Genomic DNA, 12,709 nt, shown 5'->3' on the forward strand with positions numbered 1-12,709 from the left:
TTGAAACTAAGCTGCATTCACATAAATAGTTCAGAAAGATATAAAGTCCTGTAATAGGTACTATAGAAATAATTTTATGATGTTAGAAGAAAGTCTTTTCATGGACAACTTCTCTAGGTAGCAGTCCCTGAAGTTGGATTTACAAATAAGAGCAGCTTGTTCAACCAGCAGCTTCTCTGACAAGCCTTTGTCTGTATTAGGGGCCCTGTTGCCAAAATGGCAGGTATTTGTTCCAATACCTGGTTCATACCTTTTTTTTGACGTCAGTGACACAAGTTCACAAGTTGAGTCCTAATATATTTGAATGGCTTACTTCTCAGGATTTTATTCTGGTCTTTTACCAATAGTGGGATAATGGCAAACTGCCATCGTGTCATCAGTGACGCTATGGGTATTGACTGTTTTTTTTTTTTTTTTTTTTCCCTTCTGTTTGCAGATCTAATTGCTTGCTTGGCATTTGGCATTTGTGGAGAACAGGACAATGGCTGCCAGCAAGAGCAAGAACCAGAGTTCCTTGGCCCTCCACAAAGTGATCATGGTTGGCAGTGGAGGTGTAGGCAAATCTGCACTCACTCTTCAGTTTATGTACGATGAGGTAAGTTGGGTTTGGCAGTGCTGCAGCTTACTAGGTTAATGAGGTGATAGATACCTCAGTGGGCTGCATCTCTGGGGACAAACAGGATGGGTCTTGGTACCTTGCTGAGATAATGCAGAGTGTCAGTTGCTGACTGGACACTTCCTTGACTTGAGTTTGACATAAGGAATACCATGTCAAGGCTAACCTGAGGGCACAAGTCTTTAGGTGTAGCTCATCTGGCATAAGCTTTAACCTAGCTAGGCTTGGCTTGGAGAACTCATCATGCAACCTTTTGATGTCCTGTGAGACAGGAAGGAGATAGAAGGATGAGATGCCTTCACTGGACCTGAGTTTGTGGGCCTGGACCTGTCCACACTGGACCTGTGTTGCCAGCAAAATTACAAGCTGAACTGGCAGTGGCTCTGGGGGGGGGTCAGATCAACATTTAATGCCCGGCAGCTCTATGCCTGTGTAATTATGGAGCATTCTTTCATGCTCAGCAGTTGAACACGATTGTCAGCACCTGTTTAAACTTCAGATAGTTGTACCTTGGGTGTGTTCACAAATGCCTTATTCTTAAAGTGGGTATGATAACAGGTTGCTGACAGCTTATACTAGATGTTCCTTTGTCCTTTAAACTGTGCTGAAGTTGCTGGACAGAGTTTCATCTAGCAAGACTATTTCTCTTAACTAAGCAGACTCTTTGATGTATTAAGTGCTTAAGTAATTTTCTTTTTGTAGTAAAATTAAATGATGCAACTTAGGTAACTGAACTATGGAAAGGCCATGAGGAATTTAGGAAGAAAAATGGATACAGGAAAATACTGAGTGCCATTGGACAGTGTCTTAAACTAATTCCTGTTTTTATGCTAATCAGTTTGTGGAAGACTATGAGCCTACTAAGGCTGACAGCTACAGAAAGAAAGTAGTTCTGGATGGTGAAGAAGTTCAGATAGACATTCTGGACACAGCAGGACAAGAGGATTATGCAGCCATCAGAGATAACTACTTCCGCAGCGGGGAAGGGTTTCTTCTAGTCTTCTCAATAACGGAGCATGAATCCTTTACAGCAACAGCAGAGTTTCGGTAAGTGTGTGGTGGTGGCTGCAGCTTGGATTTAGATCCTATGCCGCTCTGACAGCTTTTCTTAAACTATACCTCTCTATCTTTTGTCATTTCCCATTTGGTCAATGAAGGTGTCAGTCCAACAACTCTGTTCTCAAGTAACTGGTAACTAAAACCACTATATGTAGCCTTTGGCTATAGTTGTCCTCATGCATTTAACTTAGGAGTATCTCATGCCAGCAGCAACTTAAGGCAAGTAACAGATTCTTGGACTCCTAGAACTTGTGCATTCCAGCCAACTCTTCAGTCTTGGTAAACGTGGAGTTTAATTATCTTCAAGCAGTACTTCTGGAATTAAGTCTACCTTTTGGCCAGATTTCAGACACTGTTGCTTACTGCTGGAAGCAGGTGCTCTAAGGAAAGGAAGGATCAGCCTTCACTCTCAGGTATGGCTGGGTGCCAAACAAGGGTTGGCAGCCAAGCACCACTATTGTAGGCAGGCGTATTCCTAGAAAGACAAGCAGCAGTAGTAAGTGCTTCAGTTTTGTTCCCAGGATTAGCTGTTCTGATGTAAAAATCAGTACCAGCCTGAGCATGGAAATGGCTTGTGTAGTATGAAAGAGAACTGGGGTGGGGGGTTGATCCATTGCTCTCGTCTCAGAACTCGTGTAGGCAGGTTCCGGGGAGATATTCTGACCTTCATTGGCTAATAGCTATAGCCTCAGCAGAGAGGGCAATTCAGAGATTTCCTGGGACAGCTGTGCAACCTGGAGTGAAACTTTCCAAAACATAAGGAGAGTGTTAGAGTTTCTAATGCCTGCCAGAACAGAAACCCTTTAATTATCAGCTTGGCTTATGTTCAGTTAGCTTTAGTACTGTAAGGTCCTAATAGGAAGTGTCTACCTTGCTGAACACTAGTACTTAGACTTGTTTCTAGGATTTTTTTTTTTTTTTTTTTTTTTAAGAAAAAAGGGCTAACTTTCCCATGCTCTGGGAGAGTCTAAGTTCTAGATGTGTTAAAACTTCCCTGTGGTGCTAGGAAACTACTGAATCTCTTAAAAAGATATGTGAAGGCTTTCCTTAGTCACATAGTGACTTTTGCCTGATTTTTAGGAGGATGGCCACCTTATAGGGAGCATTAGAAGAGCTATCCTCCCCTATTTCTTCTATTTGCAGAATTTGAAGCAACTAAACAGTTGCATCTCTGGGCTGCAAAAGTCAGTGTTCAGTGCTCTGCCTGATGCAAGAGGGAGGAAAGGCCATTCAAAAACAGGAAAAGGATGAGGTGCTTCCTGGAAGTATTCAGCATGGGTTTTTTGCCTGCATATTTAAGCAAAATCATAGTCTCAAGCCTTGGGCTTGACCTTGAGATGAAAAGGACAGTTATCTTGGCAGTCTCTTCCCACCCAACCCTCCTGCCCAAACTAGATGAACTTTGTTGGTTCTAGACTCCAGCACAACCAAACAGTGAAGCACCAGGCAGTGTGTGTTAGGTAAGGCAGGTGAGTTAGAACCTAAAACCTTTGAGATGGATAATCTCCTACTCTTCAATAGTTCAGAAGTAAATGTGGAATGGAATTAGCTAAATGTAACTTCCTGAAATCTAAGATTTGGCTGCTTGGGAACCCCCCCTTTTTTTCCATGGAAGAGGTAGCATAGTCGTAGGAATCATCAATCATCAATGCCATGGGCTAAACTATTCATCAGAATTGTTGATCTTGTAAGTTTTAAAATTCTTATGAACAGATTGAGTGTTAACTGTGAGTGTATTTTAAGCCTTGTTAGCTCTCTTGGTGCTGTGCATTCAGTGTTTGCTTTCGATGCCCCTGCAGTCTAACGATGTGTGAAGGTACCGTTTGCTGTAGCAGGGGACTGTCGGCTTCGGTCTTAATGCAGTATTTTGCATTCTAAATTCATTCAGCTATTTCGTGCACAGAAAATGCCAGCATCTAAAGTAGCTAAACCCGGTGTAATGTGGAAGGGGGGTAGCACCCTGCTTGCTTTGGTTCCTGTTCATAAGGAAATGAAAGGCAAAGTGAGAGCAACTGCACTAGTCCAGCCCTCCCAGGGTGCAAGGACAGCAGCATGTGCTGTGTGGTTTCTGCCTGTGCTGCTGCTCCAGTAGCAGCACTGACTTTGAGGCTCATGTGCAGCGTGGCTCTCAATCAGCTCTCCCAGGTGCTGGCAGGTTTGTTAGGAATGAACAGGGGTATCCTGGTTAGTACTAATTCCATATTTTTTATGGAGTTTTTAGAGAAGGAAGCTTGCTAGTCCAGTTTAACACTATTCAGTAACTCTTCTCTTATGCTGCATGGATAGCCTTTATTAATGATTTTGCAGACTACTTATGCTTTTCCTGACCTCTTGCCTTGGCAAAGCCTTGATGCTTCCTGGGCTTATGTGGAGGTGGGATATAGCTTGAAGACTGTCACTAAGTATTATGCTGAAACTTGGCAGATGTGACACTTCTTTCATTCAGATATGAACTGCTGCTATGAGTTGCTGTTCTGCTGTACAACTCTTCTCTATTAAAACCTGGGTAGCAAACATTCCAACTAAATGGTGAAACAGCTATTCTGGAAAAATGAACTTTAGATTAATGTAAAGCACATAGCATTAGTATATTAAACTTGTAATTGTTTAAAAATGTGTATTCAACTGGGAAACATTAAAAACCACTGTAAACACCAGAAGTATGCAGACCACACAATCTGCTCCTGATAAGCTACTTTTTTTCCTGCTGTTTCTAACAGATATCTTTATTTTGAATACCTGATGCATTAGGGAACAGATTCTCCGTGTGAAGGCTGAAGAGGATAAAATCCCTTTGTTGGTAGTTGGAAACAAGTCTGATTTGGAAGAGCGCAGACAAGTGCCTGTAGAAGAGGCTAGAAGTAAGGCAGAGGAGTGGGGTGTGCAGTACGTAGAGACCTCTGCTAAAACTAGAGCAAATGTAGATAAGGTAAGACAAAAGACTGACTTCTACTACAGTAACATCATTAACTTGTTTAGTAGCTGAGTGACTCGCTCTTGTGTGTATGCAGCATGGTTTTTGTTTTTAAAGTGTGACAAAAGCAAGTCCACACTTGAGTTTGTGAAAAGTGTATGTTATTAAAACAATTACTCAATGAACTATGTAGGTTTGTGTGCCTAGTTTAGAGGAGCTGGGAACCACTAAGTTATACTATTTTCTTGTTTTAGGTGTTTGCATCTGAACCAGCTTTCCAGTAATACATTGGGTAGATAAGTTTAAGGGCTTCAGAAGTGTGCAGGAGGACCACAGGTGTTACCTTGTTTATAGCCTGTGTCCTCTTAAAATAAATAGCAAGCATATAAGCTATAGCTGCCTGTGAAATTCTGTTTTCCTTCCTTTCAGGGCTATACAAGGTATGGCTGATGTTGCATTTTTTTTCCCTTTGCCAGGACTGTGTTGAACTATAGAAAGCTCTTTGCCATCTCCTTTTCTCATTTTTATTGCGTGTCCATACTGGTCTAGGTTTCGTCATTCTCATCAGCATGCTCGTGCTGCTGATTTCTTGCATCAGCCTTGCCTTTGGGGGGTGTTTCCTGAAGAAAATGAGCTGACTGTTCAGGGTTGAATCAGTAAGAAAATCAACAGATTTGGACTTCCCCACCTTGTTCAATGTAGTTAGGGGCTGCTAGAAAAAGGTGATATCCTTTTTTCACCAAAACCCAGCAAGACTTTACTGCTTGGTCTACTAGGGAGTCCAAATGTTTGGTTTGGTAACCTGCACCTGTTTGAACTTTACAAACGCAAATGAATGCGTGCAGCTAGCCAGATTGCACATATAACTAACTTGTAAGCTGCTGCTAATTTCTCCTAGTCTTTATTAATTTATTGGTAAAAGTGCTGTTGGTACATGAGTTACCCTGTAATAACATGTGACTGCTTGATCCCTGGCTAAAACAGCATATAGATAGCTCTTGATATCTTTTGGCTGTAAAAGACATGAGACAATTTAAATCTAGAGAAGAAACTAACTGTGGGGAATCACTGGAAAGTTTAGACTGTCAGATACAAAAATGGGTAAGTACGAAGAAATAGAAATACCTGGATGCAGTCTTTGCCTCCGAGCTGTTTAATATAACCAAAAAGCGTTTAGCCCTCTTCTATTAAACTGGATGTTTTTTATTGGTTGAGTTTAATGAGAGTATGGCTGTATATCTGTGGTCTCTGAGCCTAACATCAGTTTAGAAAGATGTGGTGATCTAGACCTTTTCTTTAAGCCATATTCACAGGCACTGTAACAAGGAATGTCAGCAATGTGGCAAAACAAACCATTCCAGAAGAAGGTTTTGAATGTGAGAAAGGAATCTTATTTCTATTCAGTAACAAGATTTTGTTTCCAAGTACCCAAGAGATGTATAGCTGTTCACTTAAAGCCTAACTCTGTAGAGCAACAGAAAGCAGAGCAGAAAGCTCTTGCTCTTCTGCAGGGCTCAAAAACATAGCTTCCCATTACTGCTCTGCAGTGAAATAGCTGTTGAACGTTACTGGTGGTATGTGCCTAGGTATCAAATTTGCAGTTTCTGTTAAATCTTTAGAGTTTTTGGTGAAACTTAATCAGAGTAATCACTCTTCTCTAAATATCTCTATGAAGAGCGTTTTCTGTACCATAATATTGCTACTGGTAGAACCCACTTATAAAACAAGCAGGCCACTACCTACTATAGTCTTAGCTCTGAAGTACTTGGACAGAGCTAGACTAAACTTCCCTGGTTAACACATGAGGTGCTTGATTGGATGTGTCAGGGACAAATTTCTTGTGAGCCCTGAACCCTGCTGTGTATTGTTTTCCAACAAGAATGATATTTTAGCGAAGCTTCTTGAAACAGGCTGCTGGATGATGTAGTAATCGGATAAGGCTGCCCTACTTCCTTCTACTTCACAGTCGTGTTGCTGAGTTTGCTGCGGGCATCTGTGTATATCTATGTCAGTCTGGGTGTATATAGTGTGTGTGGTGTTTATGTTTTTGCCTAATACTGGTCATCTGCCAGCAGAACTTGTTGTAAATCTTTTTTTCCCTCTTCCAGGTATTCTTTGATCTAATGAGAGAAATCAGAGCAAAGAAAATGTCAGAAAACAAAGACAAGAATGGCAAGAAAAGTGGCAAGAACAAGAAAAGCTTTAAAGAAAGATGTTGCTTACTGTGATGCTCGGGGAACTGTTAACATCTACAGGTGGCAGGATAAGATACCACTAAGGATATAGGGCTGGATTCATGAAAGGAAGTCTGTATTGACTCCCTTATTTCTTGCTTTGCATATCACACCTTCAAAATGTGAAAACAGAACTTTGAAACCATTTCTGGTATGCAACAAACCTATGCCTACTTATATGGAAATGGGCTTTGTCTTCCCAGTGTCTTTCAAGGCTAGATATATACTGAGTCTCAGAACTACAATAATTCTGTTTGATTATACCAAGTACTTTCATATTAACTTCCTAGTATATTTTAATGTTTCTCTGAGTGTTTTTTTCTTGAACCTCTATTGGCCTTAACAAGCACAGTTGTTCCGGTTTGAACAATTTTCAGTGTCTTTGCCCTTTGTTGCAAACTACAGACAATTTAGATGGCATCTGGTAAAGGTTTGAGTCTCTATCATCTGCTAGTGGTCACTGGTATGTCTTAAATCTGCTGCTTTTCTCCCCATCCTTCATTTAATAAATAGCAACTGACATTTGAGAGGCAACTCAACATTCAAGTTAACTTTGTTCCTGTTCAGCTGAGTCAATACAGCATTCATGAATCAAGCCTATGGACTCGATTCAGACTTAAGTAATGCAACCATTGGTATTTAAATACTGGCTAGGTGCATTCCCCATTTTATCATTCTTAAATTAGTGATGTGAGGATGAGAAAATAACTGCAAGACTGTCTTTGAAAGGAATTGTATTGCCACCATTTCCTTGAAATGCTGTCCTGGGTTTTTCCACATATTGTGGCTAGATTCATTTAAAGTCATTCTCCATCAATCATCGTCGTCCTCCCTGGTACTGGCCTGAAAATTCACGTGTTGGTCATCTGTTCTGCTTATATTGCAACACTTGTGATCATGTTGGAGAAATGGGAACTTGAGCATGAATACTTTGAGGAAGATGGGTAACACCTCACAACCACGACCTGGAATCGAGGCAAACATGCTACCTCTCAGTGATTAGCTGGCTAGCGACTTGCACGGTGTCAAAAAGAAAATGAAGTTAAGCAGTTGCTATGTCTGTTGTTTGCTGTTAACTTTGTATGTATTGTTTCTATGCACAGCAACCTAGCACATGGAGACACATTTGGAGTTTTACTGTTAGTTATACTATGGTGGTCACTTTAATTGACAGAACCAGCCTAGAAATGGAAGAAAAATCAGTATTTAGCTCACCATCTTATCAGCTTCCTAAATTGTATCCTGATACAGTTTAAGTGCAGTTACTAACCGCTGATTGTGAAGTCTCTCAGTGAATTAGGGACTTGTATGTAGAAGAAATGAACAGTTTTATAAAGGAGTAACTGTATCTTGCTTGTACCAGATGCTTAAAATGCAGTTACCTGGGGGGGGGGAGGGCGGGATTTTTTTATGAGCACGCTGCAGCACGAGGTTAACAAATACTGCTCTTTCTTGAGATGGAGTAGCAGATACTGTTCAGTACTTTGTATTGTAACTTAAGCTTGAGAAGAATTTTTAACATGTACTAGATTGCTCTTGTGCATTCTGCCTCTGAACTTTGAAGAGAGTAAAATGTGTTAGACATTAGAGCCTCTATTGGTCTGAGGTTTTGCAGGGACTTATCATAAACTCATTGTCTTCCATAATTAGTTCTCCTTGTCAGGCAACTCATTGGATTGGGGAACCTATACTAAATAAAAGGTGCTGTAATCTTTCTTCTTGTCAAGTTCAATTCCTTTGTTTTTGTTACTTTGTATGATCTGGAAGAATCATTAGCCCATTCTGTAAACTTTCTTGAAACAAGATAATTAGCAAGGCACTACACAGCTGCTATTGAAGCAGAGGCTGGAGGCTCGTAGAACTTGTCACTGGAGACTGTATATGAGATACAGTTCAAACACTCACCGGGGTGCTTGGAGCTGTAATACTTCTTGGAAAGCTTCATCTTGACCTTCCACAGACAAAGGCTGAGTGCATGTTGTGCATACAGCAAATGAAGATGTGCTTCTAGAAGAAGACAGCTCACGTAACCTTTAGGTCTGAACTAAAATTCAGCTTAAACCTTCATCTAGTGGATAAACTCAGCTCATCATAAGCTTAATTAGTTCAAGCTTCTCTAAGACAATGTATAGAAAGTCTCATAATTGGGAGCAATAACTTATTCCCCTAGGAATAATGAACTCTGAAGTTGCATGTGCATAGCTCCAGGTTGGGATCTTGAGTACCATGTGGTTGTTCTCTTTCTCCATGCAGACAGTACAGGTTACAGTAGGTGGTGGCACAGGTGAAGTTATACTTGGAGCAGACTCTTGTTGTTCTTACAGCCTGTGTGCTGTTCTCACAGAGCTTATTGTTCCCCTGATAACAGCTCTACCACTGAGATGGAGCTTGTGTGGAACGAGATCCTTGCTATTGTGTTGCTAAATGCTGAATCTCTTCCATGGTCTCAGCTTGTCACTTTTTTCTCTTTTTAGAAGTACTAAGGTTAGAGATTAAATCTGGCAGCATTCTAGTATCCTTTTGTGGTAAACATGAGGAAAGCAATAAAATTGCTCCCTGGGCCTGGAATATGGTTGCTTCTACCTCCCATGATGGAAGTACCTCAGTGCTTATTCCTCTGAGGACAGTGGAGTTCAATGATCTTTGAATGACCTCCAGACTGGCTTGTTTGGACATCAGCCTCAAGTTGGTTGACTAGAGTAAAAGATGAGAGCAGAAATGCTGCCTCTGGATTTGGGGCTCCCTGTGCCCAGTGTAAAGGAAGCTTTAGCTGCTAATCTCCATAACTGGTTGGAGCACATGAAGGAGGGCTTTGACATGTGTGTGTTGCTGCCATGCTCTGTAGCTGGAACAATTGGGAGCTCTTGTGAAGTTGATGTATTCTAGCAGCCTTTTTGTGTTAGGTAATTAAAATCCCAGTCAATATAATCTAACCTGAAATCTTCTCCCTAGAGCGGGACTATGGGCAAGTAGCTAATACATAAAGTCTTGCAAGACTTGACTGTGCACTTTAACTCAAGCATTCGAGTAGTGTTCTTGGGCAATGTCTTTAGTATTAGAAAGGAGTTGTTTCCTGCAGGAAGGATGTAGTCCTTTGCATTTGGCTTAGCTGTGGCTATTCTGTAAGTACTCTAGCAAATAATAATGCGGAAGGCAAGCCACTGCTGTAAGATGCTGTGTCCAGTGTGAAGTTCTACTTTAAAAAGCAAGTTACACTCCAGAGTGAGGCTAGACTGACTCCTCCTAGATAGGGTGAGAATTTGCCAGATGAGCATTCAGATGAAGCATAAAGAATATCTTCAGCTCTCTGTGCCAAGTGTTTTCTGTAGAGGCTTCCTTTAATTGTAACTTCTGGGCAAAATCTTGGTTTAATGAAAACAGAGAAAAACACTACTGGGCATTAAAATTCAGTATGGTATCAACAGTCCTCTGAAGTTCCAGTTGTGTGCTGCGGAGCTAATGTGTTTTAGAATATTTCAGGCCTAAGGTGCAAAGCAGCAATCTTGAAGGCAGTAAGAGGAAGAACTCGTTTAACTGGATACTTGTTGTGATTTTTGAAGCTTTCCTGAACGTTAAAGCGCTGCTGGGATCTGACAGGGCGCTCTCCTCCTCCATAAGAGGAGGGTACTGCTTATCAATGCAACCCCCTCTAGAGCTCATGTGGACAGAAGCTTTCTTTAATTGCTATAAGAATATGTTGCTGTGTTCACCTCCTGTTGACTTTGAAGGAAAGGGGGCAAAAAAGCTGATTCTCACTGTAATCTCCCTACTTCACGGCAATGGCAGGTGCTTCTCTTGGGAGGAGAAGGTGTTATCTCTAACACCAAGAAAGAGATTTAGCATAGAGGAAGTGATTGTGATGGCAAGGTTTAATAAACCTGCCTCTAAACTGTTTATTTCTACTGTACTATAGAATGCAAGTTCATTTTTCCCCCATTACATGGCTTGAGAGCTTTGCCTTGGACTTGCACAGATGTTTTTCATGTGTAAAACTAGTCACTCTTACCAGGCTAATGCAATTCATTTTTATTACTCTTGATGATTTTTGAAAAAGCACCATGTCTGTCTGATAGGGGTCTTAGGTGTGTGGGGGTTTGTTTTTTATAAGCAAGTCTACTGGCTTTTGAGCTAGCCAGGCAATGGCTTTGTTTCCAGAGCCAACCTGCCTGTATCAGACTTGTAATATGGTTATATTAAAAGCTGTAGAGGGGGGAGGAGGTGACTGAAGTCTCCCGTTTTTCTGGACAAGTGGTCTGCAGCCTGGTCTCTGTACTGAGCTGCCAGTGGTTTGAATCAAACTAGTTCATCTTAATTACCCACGACCTGGCTGCAACAGACCATTTGCCGACTGTTTAGATGTCCCTTACTCTCCTCCTTCCTTCACTGGTCACTTTTGGAGATCAAATAACATGAAATAAGTAATAGTGTGTAGACATATTGCTGCTTAATCTTTTGAGTGTTTTAGACGAAATTCTCTACACAGATCTGCGATGAACAAACTTTAGTAAAAATTCTGGTGCTTGTTTAGCCCCTTGGGATAGACTCCACACCCCGTTAAATCGTGTTTCTGTTGCCCAGAAGGGCAGTTTGCAGCAAGCTGCGCGCGGGCGCTGCTGTCGCTGCCGTACAGCTGAGAAGGGGGACGTGCTCTTGCTGCTGCCCCTCCGGCCAGGCCTGCAGCCGCGTGCCCAGCCCTCGGGCTCGCGGATGTGCTGCCGTGTCCTCTGCTGCAGCCCCGTCCCGGTGCTGGGATGGCCCGGGCGCCTCTTCCCGAGAACTGCTGGCTCCATCTGGCGGCTCCGAGCGCGCGAGGCTCTGCCATGGAGAGGGGCTGGGCCGCGCGCGGCTGCCCTTCACCTGCCACCTGGGTTGATGGAGAAATCCACCCTCACCAGGGCCCGCTGCTCTCGTTGCTCTGCTGCGTCCTTCTCTTGTGCAGTTAGACTCCTTGTTCTAAATTAAAGGTTTCATTTTGCATGCAAATGCTGATGTTAATTTTGCCTAAACGTTCTAGTGTGTAACAACATCCAGTTTCTCATGAGGATGGTGGCTTTACGATTTCTATGGCATTATAGCAGTTTGCATTGCAAGTGTAAGTTTGTCCTGCTCGCTGAGCACTGATTTGCATGCCAGAAAGAATGCTTATTGTTTGGTGGGACTGTGCAGTATTTCACAAAACATGTTGTTTCTAGGGGTAACTAAAAATGCTGGGTTTTGCTTTGACAGATAAAGATGTCGTTGTGAAGGGGGTGGGGGAATATTCTATTCAAAATCCCCCTGTTCTCTCCTCCCCTCCCCAGTTCAAACTCCTGCATCTGCTGTGGGAATGGGATCTACCAGGGAAACGCCTGTAAGTGGATTCCTGGGCCTGGTAACTGCAAAGGGGCTGGAGGTGAAATGCTGAGGTAAGACTGAGCCCATATGCTCTGGAGCTGCCTTCCTGATAAAGATGATTAATTTCCAGAGTTTGCAGCAAGTTCCCTTCAATGTTACTTGGCTTTGAGGCAGAATCATGTTTTTGATATAATCAGTTTATAGAGTTTGTTTTTAAAGTCTAGTGTTCAGGCTATCGGAGGTTTTATGCATGTTGGCTTCGGAGGCAAAATACCAGAACTTGAGGACAAACTTGTGCATACATGTAGCACTGAAAGACAAGGAAACTTGCTGCTTGCTTTTTTTTCCCCCTTTTGAAAACAGCAACAAACTGAGCTCGCTCTTTAGATGAGTGTTTCTCAACCTGTGGTCTGTATGAGTGCTTTGTGACACCATTGCTCGCTCCACAGTGATGGTGTCACACTTCTATGCATGTAACTATGGAAGCAGGGACCAGGGGAAGGAATTGTAGTTCAAAAACGAGGCCAATTTTTCCTTGCCTCTGAATGCAAA

General features: G+C 42.1%; 1 protein-coding gene across 1 annotated transcript; it reads left to right on the forward strand.

The window, feature by feature from the left end:
* Positions 1-417: 417 nt before the first annotated feature.
* Positions 418-7,575, forward strand: RALB (RAS like proto-oncogene B). The gene is made up of 4 exons (XM_010224084.2): positions 418-595; positions 1,455-1,663; positions 4,427-4,604; positions 6,698-7,575. The coding sequence occupies exons 1-4, from the start codon at positions 482-484 to the stop codon at positions 6,815-6,817; spliced, it is 621 nt and encodes a 206-aa protein (XP_010222386.1). The 5' UTR covers positions 418-481; the 3' UTR covers positions 6,818-7,575.
* The last annotated feature ends 5,134 nt before the right edge of the window (positions 7,576-12,709 follow it).

This window comes from Tinamus guttatus, unplaced genomic scaffold (assembly GCF_059628265.1).
Source record: "Tinamus guttatus ecotype Peru unplaced genomic scaffold, ASM5962826v1 Tinamus_guttatus_pri_ptg000060l, whole genome shotgun sequence".
Lineage (NCBI taxonomy): Eukaryota > Metazoa > Chordata > Aves > Tinamiformes > Tinamidae > Tinamus > Tinamus guttatus.

Coding starts and splice junctions, on each gene's coding strand:
- RALB (XM_010224084.2), top strand. CDS start 482: ATGGCTGCCAGCAAGAGCAAGAACCAGAGTTCCTTGGCCCTCCACAAA. Junction 596..1,454: donor TTCAGTTTATGTACGATGAG/GTAAGTTGGGTT, acceptor TATGCTAATCAG/TTTGTGGAAGACTATGAGCC. Junction 1,664..4,426: donor ACAGCAACAGCAGAGTTTCG/GTAAGTGTGTGG, acceptor CTGATGCATTAG/GGAACAGATTCTCCGTGTGA.